At 41.2% G+C, this 23,747-nt stretch overlaps 2 protein-coding genes and 1 long non-coding RNA gene across 9 annotated transcripts in view; 1 reads left to right on the top strand and 2 right to left on the bottom strand.

Annotated features, from left to right (window-relative positions):
* Nucleotides 1-9,542, bottom strand: part of PDK1 (pyruvate dehydrogenase kinase 1) — a 31,766-nt gene extending 22,224 nt beyond the window's left edge. For 2 of the 3 annotated variants that reach the window (XM_048868557.2, XM_048868559.2), the window contains exons 1-2: nt 9,105-9,541; nt 1,310-1,451 (exon numbers count right to left, since the gene is read on the bottom strand). In XM_048868557.2, the coding sequence (XP_048724514.1) occupies nt 1,310-1,451; nt 9,105-9,222 (260 nt within the window). In that variant the 5' untranslated portion in view covers nt 9,223-9,541. Of the gene's footprint in view, nt 1-1,309; nt 1,452-9,104 lie in introns of all 3 variants that reach the window. The other variant, XM_048868558.2, reaches the window with a different exon arrangement.
* Nucleotides 8,682-23,747, top strand: part of LOC142068545 (uncharacterized) — a 53,199-nt gene continuing 38,133 nt past the window's right edge. The window contains exon 1 of the long non-coding RNA XR_012664374.1: nt 8,682-8,887. This is a non-coding gene — a long non-coding RNA (uncharacterized LOC142068545). The remainder of the gene's footprint in view (nt 8,888-23,747) is intronic.
* The window catches only part of ITGA6 (integrin subunit alpha 6), a 59,903-nt gene continuing 52,657 nt past the window's right edge, over nt 16,502-23,747 (bottom strand). For 3 of the 5 annotated variants that reach the window (XM_048868546.2, XM_048868543.2, XM_048868544.2), the window contains one exon: nt 16,502-19,444. In XM_048868546.2, coding sequence (XP_048724503.1) covers nt 19,283-19,444 — 162 coding nt within the window. In that variant the 3' untranslated portion in view covers nt 16,502-19,282. Of the gene's footprint in view, nt 19,445-22,398; nt 22,529-23,747 lie in introns of all 5 variants that reach the window. The other 2 variants (XM_048868545.2, XM_048868548.2) reach the window with 1 other exon arrangement.

The following is a 23,747-nucleotide window of genomic DNA, read 5'->3' as shown; positions in this document are numbered from 1 at the left end:
TCACTCAATTTGCATACAGTTTGCTTGAAATTGCTGTAGCTCACGAAAGCTTATGCTCAAATAAATTTGATAGTCTCTAAGGTGTCACAAGTACTCCTAAACAGGATAAGTAAGTTTATATATTTATTTGGATGCTGTTTACAAAATGCAGTGTACGGTAAATACGTTGATGTTGCAACATTAGTCATCTATAATTCATTTAGTACAAAAATCTGGATTATTGTGGTGAAAATAGTGTATCAACCCTTGGTTCAGGAACCAATCTCCCCTTCATACCATTGATTCCTATGGGAAAAGCAGTTTCAACTTACAACATTTCGATTTATAACACAATTCTGAGGAACAAATTGTGTCGTAAGTCCGAGGACTCCCTGTATAAACAAAGGAACATCAAGCAGGAGTGAGGAGGTGATCTCGCTCCATACAGCATTAGTGAGACTATTACTTAACCACTTCTGGTATCAACACTTCAAAAAGGATGTTGAAAAATTGGAACAGGTTTAGAAAGAGCTAAAAGAATGACTTCAGGTTTGGAAAACATGCCCCTAGTCAGACGTTAGAAGCTTCATCTACTTATTTTCCAAAGGAAAGTTAAGAGGTGACTTGATCAGTTTATAAGTACTTAAATGAAGAGATTTCTAATGGCTGACAGCTTTTTAATCTATCAGAAAAAGGCATAATAGCCAATGGCTGAAAGCCGAATCTAGACAGATTCAGACTAGAAATAAGGTACAAATTTAACCCTCAGGACAATTAACCATTGGAATAATTTATCTAGGGATATGATGAATTCATCATCACTTGAAATCTTTAAATCAAGACTAGAAATCTTTCTAAAAGATATGCTATAATAAAACAAAAGTTATGGGCTTGATGCAGAAACTAATGGTTGAGATTCTATGGGTTATGGAGGTCAGACTAGATCATGATAGTCCCTTCTGGCCTTAAAATTAGGAAACATCTTAAACATAAACAAATGCCTTTTCAATGTCTTTAACCTAGAAGGATGAATGAGGTTGACTGAATATGAACTATAAACAGAAGTGAAACTGACTAGTCTGTTTCTTCTTGAAAGAAAAGCAAGGAGTAAAAACATGATGATCAGCTAGAAGTAAAATACTCAACACTCTCTCAAATAGAATTTTAGATAGTAACAATCACATTCAGAAGAAATTGTTTAATGTTACCATATAACAAACATGTATCTGAAGAGTTTCTCACGCAGTTGCTTAGTTTCTTAGTGTTTCTTAGTATACTTGCACAACAATAACCCTTAAAGGTAAGATAAGAAATACAAGACAGTTCTTACCAGCTCTGCACCAGCTGAACTGAAGGTGTCTTTAGCAGGTTGTCTGGAAGCAGACTTATTTCTTTCATTATGTTTGCCAATCTTACAGGCAACTCTTGTCTCAAAAACATGAACGAAGTCTTTTCACAAGCATTTTCAGATCCTAAAACCAAAATATATTTGGAAAAATCAGAATACAGTTAACATTTGTGGAACATCTTTATATAGCTATATATAGATCACTATTTTCCTGCACATTTTTGTGTCTGGCTCTGAGGTTAAATTAGATCAGGTTTGAACATAGGGATAACTTGGATGTGACCCTTTGTAGAACTGCATTATTTCACCTTAAAACAAAAATTGGTAGATACTAGTTACTTTGTCACTTAGGAACAAGTATGTTTTAAAAGATATTTTTCACCATGAATTAAATAAGCCAGTTGCTTACAAAGAGTATTGTGGCACTGGGGGAGGGGGAGGGTGTCATCACATGCAACCATAAAACAACCTGAATCAACAGGATCTGAACCCTGGACCTTCACATCCCCAATACAGGCCCCATTCATAAAAAATTATCTCTTTTGTTGTTTTGCCTCAGAAAGGGAGGATGGGCTAGATCAGTGGTTCTTAACCTGGAGCACATGCACCCTCTGGGGGTGCGAGATGCCCTTTTTGGGGGTGCAAGACATGCCAGATTTTTTTAGAAGGTAAATCATCGAAAACACAAATTAAGTACAGGCACATAAGTACATCTACTTTGTTTCATCAAAACTATGTATTTATTAACATTATACATTTTTAATGATTACTGTAATATACATTGCAATGAAATTATCTCACTACAAAATACAGTGTACTGCCATGTTGCTGGGTATTTCTTGATGTCTGCGCAGATGATGATGTGGCAGCACCGCGGCTTTGTTTGAATTCAGTTAGTCGCTAACTTTTAGCGTGTTGGTTACAGTTTACTTCCACAGCAAAACTCTGCAACATCTCTGGGTAGTACTTGCGTATTTTTGTGTGCCTACTGTACTATTATTTGTGGTAAGTAATAACAAAACTATTTTACATATATTTAATATGCATTTAAAAGTGTATAGACCCCCCCCATCTCCACTTATATATTTTTTCATATAGAAAATGAAACCCTTTTCAGTAACTCTTGCCATGTCAAAGAAACGCAAATGGAATGACGACTGTTTTCATTATGGGTTCACTTGTACGACAGAGGAGGAGAGAAATCAATGACCACAATGTGTACTATGCAGCTCATTATTTTCAAAAGCCAATCTCAAACCATCGATGCTGTCTGAACATTTCAACAAACAGCATGGTGGTGCAGCTGCTGGACATGACACTGACACCCTGAAGTCTACAAGGGCACGATTTGATTCTCGCGGAACCTTGAGGATGTTTGGGTTTGTGTCACTTGAGAAGCCCTTGTTACAACCATCCTATCAAGTTGCATATTTGTGTGCCAAGAAAAAGAAGCCTCATACAATAGGAAAATGAAGGAATGACCATCACAACTGAAGTGACAAAGCATTTGCAACAGTTGAGTAACTCTTTCCAAGGATATTTTTCCACTGGAGATCTTGATGTGGCAAATAAATGGATACTGGATCCATTTCTTTTTAACCTGGATTCCATCAACAATAGTGATTTGATGAAAGATCTCATTGAATTACGAGCCAATGGCTAAATCCGAATGGAGTTTGCGAAATGAAGCTTGGGAATTTCTGGTGTGCTCAACTAGCACCTTTTCCACAACTGATGAAGACAGTGCTGGAGATCCTTGTGCCATTTGCGACTACATACTTGTGTGAGAGAGGATTTTCATCACTCTTACACATCAAAACAAAGGCCAGAAACCGCCTAAATGCGAGTGAGGACATGCGTGTGGCTATTTCAAAAAAAGTTCCTTGTTTCTCGAACATCATTGAACAAAAGCAACAGCAGACGAGTCACTGAGCCAGTAAACTTAAAAAAGGTGTGTAATTTTTCATGTATTCTTAATTTTACTGTGAAATTAAAATAAATATATAATTCTCTCTTTCATTCTATAGTTATGATATATCTAGGTTTAACGAACTGACCTACTTCAACAATTTTTGATAAGGGGTGCAAGAACATATTTTGAGAACCAAAGGGATGCAGGCTGCAGTAAAGGTTAAGAACCACTGTACTAGATGATACTTACTATGGTAGAGACCTGACACCATTGTCAGCAATAAGGTCTATAAAATGTCCAGAAACAAAGGGTGATAACTCAAGGTAAGACCAGAACTCTTTATCGCCTATCTTCTAGATCTATGCACCTTTCCCTAAGCTAAAGGGTATGTGAATGGGCCACATTGTCTCCAACATTTTTGACACAATGCCTGTCTTGGTATGTGGTGGAACAGATAGCTGGATTCAGCTCAAATGTAGAATGTTCCTCGAAACTGGAGAGCGACTCAGAGCTCTAAAATGACCAATTCCTTTTCAGACCATACCTTAAAAAAACAACCAACCAACTACAAGTTAGAGGTACTGTTTAATGGACCTGTCAAGGGATCCAATCCATGAAAAACATGCAGTCAAACTTTATTTAGGCATAAAAACTTGCTCTTGGATGAAAACACAACAAAATATTAGTCAACGAGAATTTTCTTGAATCAACTCACATCTTTCATAGGTGACATTAAATGGCACTGTTGTTAGCCTTAGCTGAGATCATGGCTCTAAAACATGGGGGTGGGAACGGAGGGTGAGAAATCCTTCGCTCCCACCCTACTGGTGGTCCTTTAAAATGAGGGTTGAAGCACATTGGCAATACAAACATGGGGCAGCTTACTTATGTGGCTAAATAAGACTTTTAACCTCAACTAGAAAATGTACTATAGGGAGCAATCCTGCACTGGTAGGGGGATAGACTTCGATCATCAAATAAAACTTTTCCAACTCTAATATTTTTGATTCCAGGACTTCAGTCTCCTGGACTGCCAACTGGTCTTTCATGAGAACCAAACTAATGTCTTTTTTTTTTTAATTATTAATCTTTTACTTACAAGAATACTGAAAACTGGAACTCTTCTTTTCTCATGTGCAGAGTAACAATACTTTTAGTTCACACCCCTGGTATTTTTAAATTAATTTTGAGAACACTTCATTCTGTAGGATGGAATAGTCACTTTCATGTAAAATGAGTTCCTTGTCATACTTAGCAAGTTTATCACAAGAGAGATTACTAGATTTTCACTAACCCAAAGGCAGTATGTAGATGAACCAAGACGGCTCTAAAGTGACAGTTACTTTATCAATGTAACAGTCCATCAAAAGCCTCAGCACATAAAACCCTGATTCTGAAATTCACTGCATACAGGCATACCACAGGGAACCCAGTTTGTGATTGAAATGGGGTGTCAAGCAAGTGCAGTTGTGCACCTATGAACAGTGAATTCCTGAATAAATGCCTAAACCATAACGGCTCCCCATTAAATAGATCTATTCTTCCACAATATGCACCTTCCAAGACAGTGAAAACATCAGCATTAAGATTTAAGAGACCCAATGTATCTGTAATTTACACAAGAAACTAAGACCCCAATCCTGTGAAACTTATGCATGTGCTTAACTTTATGCACTGTGAATAGTCCCATTGACATCAACCTTTAATATCAAACTGACATGCTATTTGTTCCATAGGGCTTCTTTCATCAATCTTCAAGTTGGATGGTGCAAGGGAATGAGGCAGGGCTACACAGTGAGTGAGACAAAAGTTCTATAAATCAGTGTAATAATTGGGGCCAAATTTTGCCATTACTGTGTCATAAATTTGGAGGACAACATGCACTGGGTGAGTGTATCCGTTAATTGAACAGTGAGGATTCAAAAATCGAACAGCTGCCTCATATCCTGTGCAGTCTAACTTGGGCGTGGAATGGTCAGAATTGCTGCAGAGAAACAATATTGTGATCATGTAATCAAAGACTGACATGACACCTGCAGCAGGATACAGAGTTAAGGTTATTTGTAGTACCTTAACTATGATATCAGGATAAATCAATGATTTTTTTAAAAAAATTAAAATCTTTTAATTTAAATTAGATTTATTTTTTAAGTTAAACTATTTAAAATTAGTAGATATTTGCTGCTGAAGTTTTAAAGAGTCAGTCACTGACCTGATGGAAGCCATGGGCTAAGCATCTGGAACCAGAGTTTGTTGAGGTGATAAACCAGTTTTTGACAGCATTAGCCAATTCTGCAGGGCAGTGAGAATATTTTCTTCATTTCAATTTGTTCAACTAGTTGAGTTCAACGACTAGCTAAATTCAAAGTTAACAAATTTGAGTTGATAAAGAAGGAAAGCTTGTTTTCCTCTTCAAATCTATGTATAAAAACTAGTTATAAGAAAATGATATCTACTAGTTCTAAAATCTTGAAAGACATAGTCACCAGAAAATTGATTCAATTCACTAACTACAGATAAACTTCCTTCATTAAATAAATCAGTTAGTTTTAAATGCAAAATGTGTTTTAATAAACTTTTTTTCTTATGTATCCAGCATATTTAAGGTAGTTTTATTTAAGTAAGAATAAACATTTTAAAATGCTGGTTTTGTGCATTTTTAATTGTATTTGAATTGCCACCCAAATTGCGCTGGACATAAATCACAAGTAAAAAATTAAACAAATCTAATAACTTACATTTATTTAGGTACTACATATTTTATGTAAAGCTGTACAAATGCTTAAATATGTGTATAGATACAGTATATCTACTGCTTGGCAAAAAGAAGCATCAAATTTAGTGCAAAAGCTTTGTTTAGTTGCAAATCAACATGTTTTAATGGCTACTAAAATATGAATCAGCATCTCTTTAGGACAATAACTAAAAAGTACAAGTAAAAACCAAAATTAAAACTGATTATTTAAATCAAGGCTTACTGCTTGCTGATTTAAACAATGATTAAAATCAGTGATTTAAATTGCTTTGACTTAAATCAATTCACGCTGTATGACATCACATGACTTTGTGATCTTTACATTCTTTTAATGTAGATTTGATATGGAATATTCAAGTTTTCTGTCTGTCTGAATGGTCCAGCTTTAAAAAAGAAAACAAAGAAAATCCAGACTGAAAAAGCAATCTTACTGTAATGCATAGAGAATGTCTGATCATGTACTATTGCCAGACTCCTACCTCTGAGCACAAAATCATATCTACTAAAATTTTTAGCCTCAGCCACTGGTTTTCTAGCTTTTAAGCATCTCAAAAAGTTGATATATTTTGAACATTTTTTCTGGTTATCCATGACCTTATGTCTAAGCACTGATGTCCATAAATTATTGCTTTGCTGTGAGAAATATTTGCCTTGAAAGCAAATTCCCATTGTAAGGGAGACACAGTAGTTTGGGACCTATATTTGTTTTAAAAAGTAACTGAACAATACTACAATCCCTGTTCATATATCGCGTACATAGAATGATTACAGTTTTTACTATGTAATGCTTTATATCATTTATCTTTTTAATTTAATAATTTTATTTTTTTATGATTTAGAATATCCTTTTTATATATAAAGGATACACTTTTGTCTTTACATAACATATTGTAAAATGAATAATTATGTAAAAAATGTTGAATGGATAAAGGGACCTTTAACATTGAACAGCTGAGGGGTATCTTCTTTAATTGAAATAATAGAGCCCTGTGTTTTTGAAGCTTGATGGACACGTGTGTTACCTGGGGAACTCAGTCTATGTGTACATATAATTTATCAAAGAGATGAACCTACAGAAACTGGATCCATTGCATTGTGACTCCATACCCAGACTTGATAAGGTTTCTAATGTCTGCCTCTAAGATTGTTTTGTGTGTGGCCAAAGGCGACGAGTTATATGGGCCCTTGGTGCCCATGCTCTATCAATATTCATGGAGGTGGGCCCAGCTCCACCAATGTTTGGGCCCCAGGCCCCGTGCTTTGGGGGGTCCGGCGCCATGGGTTGGCAACATGGGGCACTCTCACCTCAGGGGCAGCTTCCCCGCATCCCCACAAGCAGCTCCCCCCCACCCCAAGAGTTGCTGCGTGCTGCAGAGAGTTCCCAGCACTGACCCAGCTCATTGGCTGGGAACCCCAGCTAATGGGAGCTGCAGGAGCCAGCGCCAGAGCTGCCCGGCCATGCCTCCACAGCAGGGAGGAGGAGGGACCCGCAGGCAGAGAGAGCAGCTGGAGTCTGTCACTGTCAGACAGTCACAGCCAGCGTGTTGTGGTGACAGACAGATGGAGCCAGGGGTGGGAGAAAGAAGCAGCGATGGGCACCCCGGGGGCTGGCATAAAATACATAGTACAGAGGGAGCTTCCTGAGGGGGCTATAGCAATACCCCCGCCCCTGCAGAGCAGACCCAGGCTGCAGCTGGCTCCGTCCATCACTCTCCCCCACCCACAGAGACCCAAACAACCCTCTGCCCCCCAAAAAAGACCCCCCCCCCCCAACGGCCCCTGTGCCCTGTCATCCCTCTCCAGAAAGTCTCCCCCCTTTGTACCTCGAGAGACAACTCCCGTCCCCACTGCCTCCCCTGCTCCAGAGCTCCCAACAATCTCCCCCTTTGCCTCCCGCACAGCCCACTGGCCGGGAGGCTCCCAGTCTATTGGCCATCCCGGCCAATGGGAGCTGCACCTGAGGCAGGGTGCCTGCTTGCAGATACAGACCTGCCTGGCTGTGTCTCCACAGCATGGGGAGGGGGAGCCACAGGTGAGCAAGCCCCAGTCATCATCATCACAGGCCCAGCAATTCTCTGGGTATTTAAGTTCACTGAGGCAAGTAATTCAATCTACTCTTCCTTTCCAGACAGTTTGTGGCTTTTCCTGTAACAAAACTTACAATTTCTTTGCAAAGAAGTCCATTTATAGTTTTTTCACTTGAGAAGTATATTTTCTGGTTGTTCATAAGCTCATTTATTTTGTTAACTTGGTTTCATAGGCAATTTTAAAAGTCACTTGAATTGTACCTGGTTTTTTCCATTGGTCCAAAAACACATGGAAGATGAGCAGATTTTTATTTCTGTGGGCCAAACCACCTTGTGTAGAAATATAAATATCCAAGCTAGAAAAGCTCTGAAAGAGTAAGGGTCCCTTCAGGAAATTTTTCTCAAGTCATTAAAAAACTCTGCTGGATATTTTGCTTTGTTGCCAGCTGTCGCCATTTATTCACTAGGCTACAACTTTGGCCACAGCTGTAACCAGCCTCCTGATGAGGCCTCAAGCGGCAGCGCTCTATTGAATTTCAGTCCTTGCCTGGCCAGAAAACCCCCTCTGATTGGCTGCCTGCCCCACCATCCCGCTTCCTGGGAGGGAAGAGCAGCCAATCAGGCCCCCTGGGGGGAGCCAGACTTGGGGAGGCGGTGAAGAGGGTTGCGGAGCCTAGAAGCTCAGCAACTTACTGGGCGGCCCCCTCCTCTGAGCAATGAGTTCAGTCCGCTCTCTCCATCTCTGCGGGACCAAGAAGGGGAAGAGGGTGCAGAGCCCACCCCGCTGCCTCCACCCCCCCAAAGGGGAGAAGAGGTGCCCGTTGCCTGGGGGCTGAAGAACCAAAGGCGCTGCCAGAGGAGCCCAGGTAAGCCGGGGCAGAGGCGGAAGTCAATGGCAGCCCCCCACCCACTGGTGGGGGTGTTCACGCTGCAGCCCGGTCTCTGGGCTAGAGCCAGGGGCTCCTCTGCCCATGTGGCGTTGGTGGTGCGGTACCGCCTCCTGCCCCGGGGAGGCGGGCAGGTCAGCGCAGCCTGCCAGGGTCCTGCCGCCCCGGGTAGGCTGCGGGCGCCCCGGGCACTCACCGAAGTCCAGAAACTGCTTCATGGAGAGGGGCGACGGGGAGAAGCGGGCGTAGAAATCCACCTGCTGCAAGAGGCCGGCCAGGGAGGCGCCTCTCAGCAGGGCCCGCAGCAGCCTCATGGCGGCCTCGAGACGCGGCTCCTCTCCTTTCAGCCCGGCCCGGCCGCCATTCCCGCCTGTGCAACTGCCCGGAGCCTCGACACCTGCCCGAGCCGCGGCCTCCTACGCTGCGCGTCCCCGGCGGAACTGGGGGGCGGGAACGGGGCGCCGGGCACCGCCTCTCTCTCCGCTCGGCGCCGCGCCCCGCCGGTGGGGGCGGGAATGGTGCAGGGGGTTGATTAGCGGAGCCTCCCGACCTTGACGCCACCTCAGAGAGGGGCCGGGGCCGCCCCCGCCTGCTACGACGGGCAGGAACCCTGGGCTCGGCCCGGGCCTGGCCACACAGCGAGCCCTAGCGGCGAAGGCCAGCCCCGCACCTTGTCAGGGACCCCCCACTGAACTCAGCTCCAGCCCGGCTGGCCCGTGTGACCCTGCTGGGGGCTCCTGTTGGTGCCGGAGAACTTGTCCCTGTCACTCCCCCCTACAGCCGCCCGTTCGTTGGGCGCTGAGAGGCACTGAGTTTGTTACGCAAAAAGAAAAGGAGGACTTGTGGCACCTTAGAGACTAACCAATTTATTTGAGCATGAGCTTTCCTGAGCTACAGCTCACTTCATCAGATGTATACCGTGGAAACTGCAGCAGACTTTATATACACACAGAGAATATGAAACAATACCTCCTCCCACCCCACTGTCCTGCTGGTAATAGCTTATCTAAAGTGATCAACAGGTGGGCCATTTCCAGCACAAATCCAGGTTTTCTCACCCTCCACCCCCCCACACAAATTCACTCTCCTGCTGGTGCTAGCCCATCCAAAGTGACAACTCTTTACATAATCAAGTCGGGCTATTTCCTGCATAGATCCAGGTTTTCTCACATCCCCCCCACCCCCATACACACACAAACTCACTCTCCTGCTGGTAATAGCTCATCTAAACTGACCACTCTCCAAGTTTAAATCCAAGTTAAACCAGAACATCTGGGGGGGGGGGGGGGGTAGGAAAAAACAAGAGGAAACGGGCTACCTTGCATAATGACTTAGCCACTCCCAGTCTCTATTTAAGCCTAAATTAATAGTATCCAATTTGCAAATGAATTCCAATTCAGCAGTTTCTCGCTGGAGTCTGGATTTGAAGTTTTTTTGTTTTAAGATAGCGACCTTCATGTCTGTGATTGCGTGACCAGAGAGATTGAAGTGTTCTCCGACTGGTTTATGAATGTTATAATTCTTGACATCTGATTTGTGTCCATTTATTCTTTTACGTAGAGACTGTCCAGTTTGACCAATGTACATGGCAGAGGGGCATTGCTGGCACATGATGGCATATATCACATTGGTGGATGTGCAGGTGAACGAGCCTCTGATAGTGTGGCTGATGTTATTAGGCCCTGTGATGGTGTCCCCTGAATAGATATGTGGGCACAATTGGCAACGGGCTTTGTTGCAAGGATAAGTTCCTGGGTTAGTGGTTCTGTTGTGTGGTATGTGGTTGTTGGTGAGTATTTGCTTCAGGTTGCGGGGCTGTCTGTAGGCAAGGACTGGCCTGTCTCCCAAGACTTGTGAGAGTGTTGGGTCATCCTTTAGGATAGGTTGTAGATCCTTAATAATGCGTTGGAGGGGTTTTAGTTGGGGGCTGAAGGTGACCGCTAGTGGCGTTCTGTTATTTTCTTTGTTAGGCCTGTCCTGTAGTAGGTAACTTCTGGGAACTCTTCTGGCTCTATCAATCTGTTAACACCGCCTCCCCATTGTTAATCTAGCATTCAATTTCTGTGTGTGTGTGTGTGTGTTGCGTTTCTTTGCAACTGGTGCTAGTCTGAGCTTTACAAACCATTAATTTTTGTTGTTTGGCACTGCACAAGTATCATATACATACAAAATCTCATCCTCTGAGTGACTGTTTACTTCCTCAATATGGTGGATTTTTTGTTTTTTTGTTGTCTGCAAGCTTTAGTATAATTTCTCTTGCCAAATTATTACTTATGACCCCACACGTGGGGCATTTTCCATAGCTTTTCTCTACTGTACCCACAGGTCTTCCTTTGAATTTTTTCTATCTCTTCTGCTTTGTGCATTTTGGTCTTGCATGAGTTTTGGTGTATTTTTTTCTTCGTTACATAGTGCATGCCTGTATCTGTTCCACTTATTCTCTGCATTTAGATGTGAGTTTGTTCATGAGTTTTGCCCATATGTGTAGCTCTTGGTAGAGTAGTGTGGACTCTTCTAGCATTCTCATTTGAGCTCCCACCTCTTTCATTCCTCTTGCTAATATATCACAAATTAGTTAATCTTTTAAAAGCTGCACACATTTTAAAATTCTGCATATTTTATTTGTCAAACTGACACATTATAATCACACCAGTTTCAATTATTTTTGATCATTTATTTCAAAATACCTTCAAGTATTTTGTTCTCTGTATTGTTACGGACAAAGATTCAGAAAATGTTTTTTGACAAATAGATTCCTTACTAGGCATATTAATACAGAACTTTGAGTAATAATTCATTTAAACTACACTACAGAACTGTATTGCCTGCACTCCTCAGAAACAGTGCAAAGGCTTCTTGGGGGAGTCAGGGGTAACGGAAGAGCAGAGGAAGAGGGAAGTAAATTGCTGAGAAGGAGCCTTGGAGGGTTGTTGGGGGAAAAGTATGGAACAAGGGTTGTTTGTTTTTTTTTTTTGGGAGGGGGGGGGGATTGTTCGGGAGCTTCCCTCATGCAGACCCTGGTTGACCCTACATCTGCCCATGTCCCTCCACCCCCACTCAGGCATCCTCCCCATCCAAACGTGGTTCTGCACTCCCTTGCCCATCCATTTCTGTGCCCCCACCCAGCCACTCTCCTGTCCCTATGTAGCTCTGCACCCCCTCCCCCATCATGTGGCCCTGCACCTCCCTCCCCCCAGTGCCTCCACTCCCATTCAGCCCCTGCCCCACTCTGTCCTCCCCACACTACCCTTATGAGCTGACCCCCACCCCCAGCACCCCACACTGTCTCCCCATAGCTCCTGACCTCACCTGACAGGTGCTGGGAAGAAGGCGGGCTCTTTCTCTTAGCTAGCTGGCTGGGAGCTACTAAGGTGTTATATCGCCAGGGTGCCCTCTGGTGGCAAAAGGCAGACTGCAGCAACATTTGGCAGAAGCTTTTTTCTGTGCAAAAAATTAAAAATATGTGCATCTCATTAATTATGTGCATGCACAGTAGTGCATAATTCCCCCAGGAGTAATAATTGCATGAGTCAACTATTTTGCATCTGATTCTCCAGATTTTATTATCTGAAAAGATAACTATAATATATAACACTGGGAGGGGGTTAGAATCTTTGGGAGGACAGCTAAGATTTTTACTTAACTTCTTCAGCTGTTGCTGACATATGCAGATGCTGTTGGACACGGGCAGCCATGTGCTCCATTTTCTTGGGGACAGGATCTCGTAAGATGACCTTTCTTTGGTTGATTTGTAATATTCTTAGTTTTTTATTTCATGTATCTGCAGGGCTCACTTCTGTTCTGACACCATGTTCTTACTGCTCAAGGAAGAGAAAAAACAAGGCAACATTCATGCTTTTTCTTTCTCCACATATATAGACCTCTCTCACTTCCTGAAAGTACCATTGTTTAAATTCCTAGACATTACCCATATACATAAGTATACTGTTATGCCTCCCATCAGCTAATCTCAACTGTAGCCCATGGCCTCCTACCAAGACCAAAATTAACTCTAACCTAGGGCCACCAGCTAACCTTAACGTGATCACCTGCTGGCCCTAAGTGAACCTTTGTCTGGGGATGCATTCCATCCCCATCCTTAACACTATCCTATTCCCCTATCTTCCCAATCTCTAATCCTAGGCCAGAGCCCCTTCCAGACCAAACCATAACCCTAGCTTGGGGCAACCTACTGTCACTAATCCTAGGTGAGGTCCCCTTATAATCTGCTACCAGTTTCAATCCCTAACCTGTAGCTGCCTACCAGCCCTAAACCATAAGCCTAGCCCTAAGTGCACAGCCATAGCCTTACCTGAACTATAACTCAGGGCTGGCTACTGGTACTAATGGTAACAATAGCTCAGGGCCACAATCTCCCCCACTGTAGGCCTAGCCTGGGGCCTTTTACCAGCCCCAACCCTAATCCTGTCCTGAGGAACCTGACCATCCTCATCCCAGAGTCCCTTATGAATCGGAGCTGTAACACTAGGTCAGAGTCGCTTTCCACCCCAAATCCTAATCTGGCTCTAGGAGCCACCCACCATCACCAACCCTAACCTTTTCCTGGAGTTCTGGCCCTAAACCCTAGCCTGGAGCCATGTACTGGCCCCAGCCCTAACCATGGTTTGAGACCTTAACCCTAGGGAGGAACCTAGATATTGGAGAAGTGAGCCCACAGGATCTTGGATCAGGATATGTTGGAGAAGGCTTAGTCATACCACTAACAATGGTGAAGGAGCCCATATCATTAGGTTGCTGGTCATAGCAGGTGTCCACCAGGGAGTGATAGTTGACAATCTCGCTGTAGCAGGCTAGCACCTCTTTCCCAATCTGATCCTGCATCTCCAGGGTGGTCACGTACCTGCCAAGGATGATTCTCTTGTGGTCCTCCAATGTGCTGAGGAAGGAAGATGCTGGTAGAATCACTTGTTCTATACCTGTATCAGGGCATGTATGTTGACAGGATTGGGAAGTGGTTCCCTCCAGATGGACTCAAAGATGCAGCAGGCAACCCAGCCAACCCTCAGAACCTCTGGCAGCAGGTGTGGAGAGGCCAGTGTCAAGTACAGTCTGTCCACACACTCCCATGACCAACTGGATTTGGTGTCAAACTGATGCTAGTCTCCTGCAGGAAAATCAAAGAACCTTCTTAAGTGTGTGTGTGTCTGTACCTATTTTCCCTTGTCAGGGCATTCTCACTTATCTGATTACCTGTTTGAAGGGAAGGCACAGGTGACTGCTGTCCAAGGCAAACATTTGTCATCTAATACCACCTTATCAGGCTGAATTTTAATAGTGGATGCCATATTTTTGCACAATGTAACAAATGAGTTGGCGGCAAAAACCTTTCCTGTTCTTCACCCCTCCCCACCTTTGTCCTTTTAAGGTCTGGATCAGAACTGTCTCCTTCCTCAGCAGAAGAGGTGGAGACTGTGTTCAAGGATGACTCTCTCTTAGCCTTTTTATATCTCTTCCACTCCCACCTGGCTCTTTTGGCTTTTTTTCCTGTCTTGTAGAGGACCCTGCCTGGGGACCAACATGGAGTCCTCATCCTTGGACTCTCTTCAAGAGATGCTTAAAGTCCACTATTGGACATTCTGCATTGGAATTGCATCACTCTGGAGAATATTTCAAAACACCTTTCCAACTTAGCCCCAAGACCTGGCTGTGCCAGGGTCAGCTGATTGCAAGGATGGAGGACATCACTTGCCTTTTGAAGAGCCTGCGAAAGCTGCCTTGGATCTAGAGTGCTACTTCTGTGCTCTGCCATACAGTTTTAGTCATCTCATTACCAATTTACCTGAAGCTGGTGTACCCCCCTTTTCTTTTTCTTCTTTCATGGTGTTCAGCAAGAAACACCTATGGCTTTAATCACAGCTTCTGTTTCTACTTGTTCTTGAGGTGATAGACAAACATTCACTGGTAACGTGGCTGTACAGAGCCTTGAGCAGGAGTAGTCAGTTATTTTTTGTCAAGATCCAGACGCCAGAGAAAATAATTAAAAGGAAAAAAAAGTTGTTGGGATCTGTTCAAAAGCATCTGGCAGTCTGGATTTGGCCTGTGGTCTGCCTGTTGACTACCCCTGGCCATAAGTGACTGTAAAGTAGTAGTTGCTATTTCAGCACACTATAGGGAGTGCCGGAAGTTAACCTTGCTCAGTAGCTGTTTTGGTACTGGCAAAGGCTTCATTAAAGGCAAACATTCCTGCATGTATATACATTCCCCCCTTAGTTAGAAGGTAGAAGCTGCTGGCCACTCAGTAGTGAGTGCTGTCAGGGGTACAAAAGTGTCAGTCAGTCTGAGCACCAGTCAAATAGGGCTGCCGGACTCAACCTGGGGGTTGGATCCCAATACAATTTTTGTACAGAAAGCAATGGGTCCCCTAAAAGAGGAATTGCAGACTGGAGGCCAAATGTCTTTGAGTTGTATTACATCAGGGGTCCCTAATGCAGTGCCCATGGGCGCCATGGCGCCCACTGGGGCATTTTTGTGCACCCGCAGAACACACTTCCACCGAAATACCGCCGAGAAGCGTTGCCATTTCTCGGCGGCGAGGTGTCTGGCGCCCACCACGGTCTCCTGGGAATAGCAATGTGCTATTCCCACAAGAAAGGTTGGGGACCACTGCATTACATCATTGAACCAAAGACACTGTATGAGCCTAATGGCTACAGTAGCTATGGTGGGTGGTTGTTTTTTCTTTCTTGAAGTTGTATGTGCTCAGTAATGAGGATGCTGAAACAACCGATTATGTAGTACAACTAAATGTCTAATCGTCAGTATAATACCCAGGGTGAGCCTATGTGAAAGCAGAAAATCTCCAATTGTCAGAAGTCCCCATCCCTATCCCTGTATTTATTTTGTAAGGTTTTATAAATATATGTACTTTGTTATATTTATTTTAAAGAAAAATGTCTAGTTAGTGATATTAGCCTAGATAGGGTGCATTAACTGCTGTGCTGTAATGATTTATCTTTGGAGTGTTGTTCATAAAAAGGAATTTGTATCTATGTACGCCCATAGCTATCTTATGATAAAGACTAGTACTGGATTTCTAAGAAAAAGTGAAACCTATTGTTTCTACTGAGAGGGTTCCTATAGAAAGCCCAGCTGTAGTCTCTTGCAACTACAGGAAGTCATGATCTGTGCAAAACCCTTTAAATTAGAGGAATTCTGTGCTACAGAATTGGCAAGTAAATTGACTTACCTCTACACTGCATAGGTTGCATGGGGAGGAGGAGGAGAATATTAAAAGGTGCTCAGTTACTGCCCTAAAAAAATCTTAGTTAGCAAAGATATGGTTGGGAGCAAAGCGAACTGCCACTGACTGCTCCAGTGGAGGCAGCAGCTGTGCAAGGAGGCAAGGACTATCCACCTCTGCAAACTGCTGTGACAGCCCATGTGCCACAGAACTGAGAGTGATACTGGGCTGCAGAAAGTCAAAGTGCAACTGTCTCATGTAAACAAGGCCTCTGCATCAGACTACCTGCAGGGGTGAGGCCAGTAGGATTTGGCATTAACACCTAAATATAGCATGTAAATCCTTCCCCTTTTATATATAACCCAGTGATTTTTAAGTAGACTAGTAACAAATTAAATGGTTCATCATCATGTTTATTTCTTGCTTTAATTCATGCTGAAAATTACATATAGAGCAGGCTGGCTTTAGTTATAACAAATTGGTGAGCTGTGAAATCTAAGCACCACTTACAGAAACTCAGTTGCTAATGCTTATTTTATGTTACATAATTCAACAATTCAGTCTGATAAAAGAAACTTGTCCTGTAAGAAATATACAGTAATATCAAGGCAATATGTATTTTAATTAAAAAAAATTTCACACTTTTATACAAATATCCACAGGTAATTTCTAATCCTGGAATGATTTAGCATTATTAGTTGTGTTTGAGAGGATAGTATACCAGTGCCATGACTTGAGATATTAATTTTCAATAGTCCTAAATTTAACACTGCCAAGACATTTTTTATTTTGTTCTTTTTATAAAGAGGGTGCCACATACCTAACCATATGTTTTGTTTTAACTAGGGCTGCTACAGTCTCAAAATTCCCATTTCTTTGCAAGTGATGAGCTCAGTTTCTTGGGGTTTTGAGCCACTCGGCAAAGGAGCTGGGATTTTAAACACTGCTGTAGCTCTCATTAGGGAGACAGACTGACAATATGCAGTAAACAGCTATGTACACACAAATGTTGCAAAACAGGGGTCACAATGTAATTTTGGAAGTATATGATGGGAGGAAGGAGGAAAATTACACATGGGACCTGTTAACCTTGAAGCAAAAGAATGCAGCTTCTAAAATAACATTTTGAAAGAAACAAAGCTTCAAAAAGCCTGACTGAAGGAAAGAAATGAATAGTAGTACAAAACCAAACCCATCCACATAATTGGTGACCAGTCTTGCTTGCTTCAGTCACCCCAGCCGTCTGCATTAAAACAATAGACTTCTGGGGGAAGGTAAAGCTAGCAGCTTGTAAAGAAAATACTTTAACAAGTTTTTGCATAATTCTCATCCCTATGCAAAAAAAATTATTCACACAGGTCATTAGTATTTTTCATATGGAATAAGAAATCTGAATTATTTAAATAGTACCAACATTTTAGAATGCAAGTTAAAAAAAACCAATAAACTCTTTAAATAGCTCTGTTATGTTACAACAATTAGGTTACTGAGCAGCACAACATTGTGGCACTATTCTTACAATTAACATTTAGCTATATATTTTGGACATCACTCAGTAGTCTCAAAAGGGATCAGTGCAGAGCCATTGTTAAGGACAGATAGGAGCTTATGTTTTCTTTCAAGTGCTATATAACATTTTCAGTAGTAGACACACCTTTCTCTAAACATGAAATCCTTACAGAGCTGGAAAATTGTTCCAGAAGCACCTCACTTTTTGTATTAAGTATAAAAATTAAATAGAAAAACCTATACATGTTGGATGTACAAAAGAAAATTTAAAATATTCTCAATTAACACACATTATGTTACAGGAACATAATTAGTCACAGAAATGAAGGGCTGCAGGGGGCCTTGAGAAGTCAAGTCCAATCCTCTGCCCTGAGGCAGGACCAAGTAAAACCTAGACCAGGCCTGACAGGTGTTCTTAAAATCCCCCACTGAGGGGATTTCACAGCCTCACTTGGAAGCTTATTCCAGAGCTTAACTACCCTTATAATTAGGAAAGAAAAAAAACACTTTCTAATATCTAACCTCAATCTTCCTTGCTGTGATTAAGCCCACTGTTCCTTGTCTTGCCTTCAGAGGACAGAGAATAATTTAATCTTTACAACAGCTTTTAAGGTATTTGAAGACCTAGTATCAGGTTTCCCCCCCTCAGTCTTCTTTTCTCAAAATTAAATACATGCCCTGTTGGTTTTTTTAGTACACCTGTTCCTCATAGGCCAGGTTTTCTAAACATTTTATCATTTTTGTTGCTTCCCTCTGGACTCTCTCCAGTTCGTCCACATCTTTCCTAAATCCTGCTGCATAAACAGAAATAAGAAAAAATGCCCCCACAAACCCCTGGAATGAATGTTTTTATTTCAAGGATGTGTCAGTGATTGAAACTTGCATTTTAAAAAAGCACTGGCACTCCTCAGGAACTCTTTAAATGCAGTGAAAGTTTCATGTCTAACTGGACTTTCATATCCTATTTAAGAACATCCATACCAGTTTTAAAGTTCACTTAAGTCTTTGGCCTAATTAGTCAAAGACAAACGGTTGCTGCTAAAAAAAAAAATAAATACAAAAATATATACAAAAACATACAACTAATATTCAAGCCTTTTTTTTAAACCTGTGTATATTTGGTGTGAGAAAAATAGCAACATGACCTATTGCACATTTAATTTAAGACACTTTAGGTTAAGCCCCAACTACCATAGCTGCAGAGTCTTATGACAAGAATAGCATATTCACAGATTCCCCAAATTCTATTTGCATAAAGTGTGTCGAGGCTACAGTGTGTATGTTGTGATGGAAGTTTGGAGAATATATCTGGAACCAGATCCTGCATTCCTTGCACATCCATTGATGTCCAAGAATGCAGAAAAAGACTTTTTGTGGCATCATTAAAACATAATGTGCATATTTCATAGAATGCTCAGTTCAATGCACCATTTTATAAATGCAAGTTTGCCTCTTGTCTCTGACTATCTGGAAGTTTAAATAATGCAGCTAAATCAGTCAAGCAATCTTAAATTTAGTTGTGCAAAACAAAAGCTTCAATATAAGTAAAAATATCTACAATCAAAAATATAGTTCCATATTGTATGTAGGTCTGAGTCCATCAGTATTCCATTAATGAAGAAATATTAAAATTGTCTGAATTGGATTGAGGGGGGAAATTTTCCCTAGGAGTAGCTTTCATTTTCATTCCATTTTGTAATCCATTGTTTTTTCTCAAGATTCTCTTTATGTTCCCCGTCTTTGGTCTGTCGCTCCTCTTTCCGAATTCTTACAGCATGGTATCGGGGGACACTGTCATCGTACCTGGAGCGCTGGAAGAATCCACACTGGGAAAGGGAACAGTTTAAGATTAAATCACAATCAAAGTACTGTAAGCATAAAAGTCTAGAATTCTTTGCTTGCATTAGTACAAAAGAAATGGCTTCTCTCAAAGAAGTGACAGGCAAGGTAACTGAAAAGTTGTTTTTTTTTTAAATGCATGCGGTCTACAGATGTCAGATCTCTGACAAAGTCTTTAAAGTACAACTATCAGCAGCAGGTGAAAGCAAACTACACAATCCAACAATTCAAGAGTGTAAAACAAATTTCTTCCATTAATTTTGTAAGGCTAATTTTAGATGCACAGTCCTATAGCATTAATTCCTGTTGACATCTGTAGGACTGCTCATGAGAGTGTGCGTGTGTCTATGCTACAGTGCTGCTGCTGTGCCACCATTGCACTGCGGCATAGTTGCTTCCTGCAGCGACAAGGATTTTTTTCCATTGTAGTTAATCCACCTCTCTGAATGGTAGGTAATTAGATGGAAGAATTTTTCCATTGACTTAGCTGTATCTACACTGGTAGTTAATTAAATCTAACTGTTACACAGAACAGTTTTTCCACAGACTTGAGCAACACAGCTAATTTGTAACTGTAGACTAGGCCTTTGCACTGCAAGATTAAAGTCCCAGTTCAGGAAAGCATCCCTGTGATAAATATGGCAGTTCCTTGAAAAATCCTTATCAAATTAAGTAAGTATCTTTGGAGGCAGTTGTATTAAATGCAAAGTTTGTGTATTGTTGTGGGTCAGGAACGAGATGTGATGCGAGGCCTGGGAGATTAAAGGACTATATGGAAAATGTGCCACACAAGAATGGACTTCTGGGATGTGAAGTGGATTTTCTGGGGAATACTTAGGGCAGGGCTTCTCAAACTGGGGGTCAGGAGGCTATTACATGGGGGGTCAGGAGCTGTCAGCATCCACCCACGAACCCCGCTTTGCCTCTAGCATTTATAATGGTGTTATACATTAAAAACACTTTTTTATATATTTAAGGGGGGTTGCACTCAGAGGCTTGCTGTGTGAAAGGGGTCACCAATACAAAAGTCTGAGAACCCCGGACCTAGGGGGGAGAGGTTAATGTGAATTCCCCCACCTTTGGTAATACAAACTCTTGGCCTTTTAAAGTTATGGGCATTTTCTGTGGATTACCTGTTCCGGAGATGAGATCCCAAGCCCAAAATGCATAAACAAACATGAACTGCTCAGCCTGGGTTCTTATGAATTTGTAAACCATGGAAAATCCAGGTGTGGGTTTTGACCTCTGGTAAACTTTTTAGCATACATGGAGCTTTTTATTGTTGTCTTCTCTGTAATGCTTTCACCTTAATAAATGCGTTGGCTTAGGAAGAGCTGTGTGCTACTGAACTGCAGACGCTAGCCTGTCTATGCAGTCTCACTCAGAATATCAAAGTGTAGAGGGAACTGGGAAGCCTTGTAACCCATGGTCAGAAGGGCTGCGCGCACAGAACCTTTAAGTGAGTGACCTCAGGAATACAGGTGCAGTTAATCTGAAATTGTGATAATTCCTAGTCAAGAAAGCATTTAAATACATTCTTAAAGTTAAGTGTGTGCATGTAGTACCTTCCTGAACCTGGGTATAATCCAGTTCCCATTGAAAAACTCCCACTAACTTCAGTAGGCATTATATTAGGGTCTCAGGAGCTCAAAAGCTAAGACTTACCAAACAACCTTCTGAATATAGTAGTTTGTTTTAAGCCAATATTTGATTATAGGTACAATTTATTTTGTTCATTCATCTGTAGACTCAAACTGAGTCAAGGGATGCATTGCATTTGATTAGTAAAAAGGGTGCAAGCGTGTAGGGTCAGAGTGGGAGATGTTCTCCATTAAAAATTGACTGAAGAAAAGCTGGGATGAACAGTTGACCATGGAGGCCCTGGTCTTCCACAGTTATATATGCACACACTTAACTTTGCACAGTGAATAGTCCCACTGAGGTCAAGCATATGAGAATGGCTTTTCAGGATCAGGGCCTTAGAAATGAAGTGATATGCAGACACAGAGTAGACAGAGTTTACTACAAAAGCTTTCTGAGCAGAATACTTAAATTCAGTGGTCTACTGCAAACTTGTAAGAAATATTGCTCTTTAATTATGTAATACTGAAAAAAGAGTCTTTTAAAGATGATAAATTGTAGGAGAAAAAGTTGAAACCAGTATTCAGGTATATAGTTTTCCAAATTCTGGGGCTGTTCAGAGGTTTGATTTAAGCTCATCTCTATTATTTATCCTTTCATTGTGTGCACAGTGTTGACAGATTTTAGTTAGATCCCCCAGCATCATCAGTTTAGATAGATATACACACACCACATTTATGATTTCCTGTTCTGAGCAAAATTTACTAAAAGTATAAAACATGTGTTCCGATCACAGCAGAGTATATTTTAGAATTTCTTAAGAAGCAACCAAAAATGATTAAACCTTTATCAGTTTCCACAGCAACTGATTATTTTATATTATTAAAAATAATTTTTATAATTATAATTATAAAGAAATGCCTTTTCATCATGAGCAGCACAAGGCTTTTAGCATGCATAAGAGGTTAATAAAGCAATTCATGTAACATCCAAATATCAGGAAACACTAACACAAAACCAGGTAAACTTTATTTTACATCTTAAAACTTTACTCTCTGTGGTTACCATGTGTAAAGTTTGAAAATTTAAAATACTTAATATACAAATGCTAGATAAGTTATAATTTCAGTGTGTAAAATTCCACTGTAGCGGTTAAGATTTTTTGTTGAAACAGACAAAAAGCATTGAAAGTAATATGTAAGAGCCTGTGTCTCTTCTCATGCACTGAAAAAAGTGATTATAAACAGAGTAAGCAAGCAGATATTGATATTTTGAAACCCAGCAGCAAGCTTCCCATTGTTAGCCACCACAACCATAGCATGTCCCACAGCTAGAAATTAAAAAAATATTGATCAATTACCAATTACAGAAGTAGATCAATACTATGCATCAGAAGTAAGCCTCTCTTTATCAGATGGCTGAGTATGGATCTCAGCCTTGTGATATGTGGCATCATAATGATTTTTCTTACTTCTCTTGAAGAAACCACACTACAAGGAAGCAAGGTATTTAGTCAATTTTATGGATTGGTATGTTGAGGAAAAAAGTGACAACCATTAAACCATTTTAAAGCCAATTCACAAGACAATCAAATGGGATGGACAGTAATTCTTACCATCCCATCCCTTTCACAAGAGCATTAATTGTGAACATAGATGAGAATGGAAAAAGGTATTTCAAAACACTTCCCAGGATAATCATGTCCCCTCTATGCAGAACCAAAAAAACCCCAAAAACCACCTCCTCTAAGCGAGAGAGAATGTGTTACACCATGTTCTAGTTTAAAACTAATCTGTCAGAATCCTAGGGCACATTGATGTCGACAGCAGGCAGAGTCACAAATCTTAGCCAATTGTTTAACGAGCATTTTAAAATATCTAAAACAAGGTATTGTAAAAATACAGATTAAGTATTGTTAACAACTAACACTAGTACTACAGAGCAACAGGATATTATTTGAGACCCAAGAGTTTATGGATTGGCTCCAAGTAAAGAATACACCAGGTAAGAGAAGGAATACCACCATTTTCACACATTTTAAGACACCCTTACAATGCTCAAATGGTAGAAACACAAAAGGGTCATGTGTATGTCCTTTGCTTTGAGATGGTCACTTATTTTCTTCAGGACTCTACTGTCCTTCCCCACAATGGCTGAAAGTTCTTGTTGCTTTTACATAAAAAATTAAGTAATTTATCATTTTTGCCCTTGTGGTGAGGTAGGCATATTATATTCTATTTACTAGAGAACAGTGTAAGCTTCATAAGCAGTTTCAATTCTTTCAGTATAAAATACATAGATAGTCTTTCAATATAAAATAGATCTAGATCTAACAACTGCTGAATACAAACCACACACATGTGTGCAATGTTAATCTGATCTTATAATCCTTAGTAGTCAAAAAGTAGCACTTCGAGTTATTAAAAATTTAATCAGAAGCAAATTTTTTTGGCAGTTCTGTGCTGTTACTTTGCAACAGAGGCTGATGTACCTACTGGAAGAAAGCATAACAGGACAATCAAAAGGGAATTCAAGGGCACCTTACGAACTCTGAACAAGAGCACCCTTTATGGTCAGCAAAGAATAGCAGCTGTTCAAAGAAGGAAATTTTCAAGTGAAATTCCTCAGGGTCTCTTCTGAAGACATAGTGGAAGTGTCAGAGCACCAGATGGTACCAAGGACTGAAGGGATTTTCCTAATCCAGGCATT

Source organism: Caretta caretta, chromosome 11, assembly GCF_965140235.1.
Source record: "Caretta caretta isolate rCarCar2 chromosome 11, rCarCar1.hap1, whole genome shotgun sequence".
In the NCBI taxonomy this organism is placed as follows: domain Eukaryota; kingdom Metazoa; phylum Chordata; order Testudines; family Cheloniidae; genus Caretta; species Caretta caretta.
Note: the sequence above shows the minus strand (reverse complement) of the source record. Positions and strands in the feature narration are given on the sequence as shown.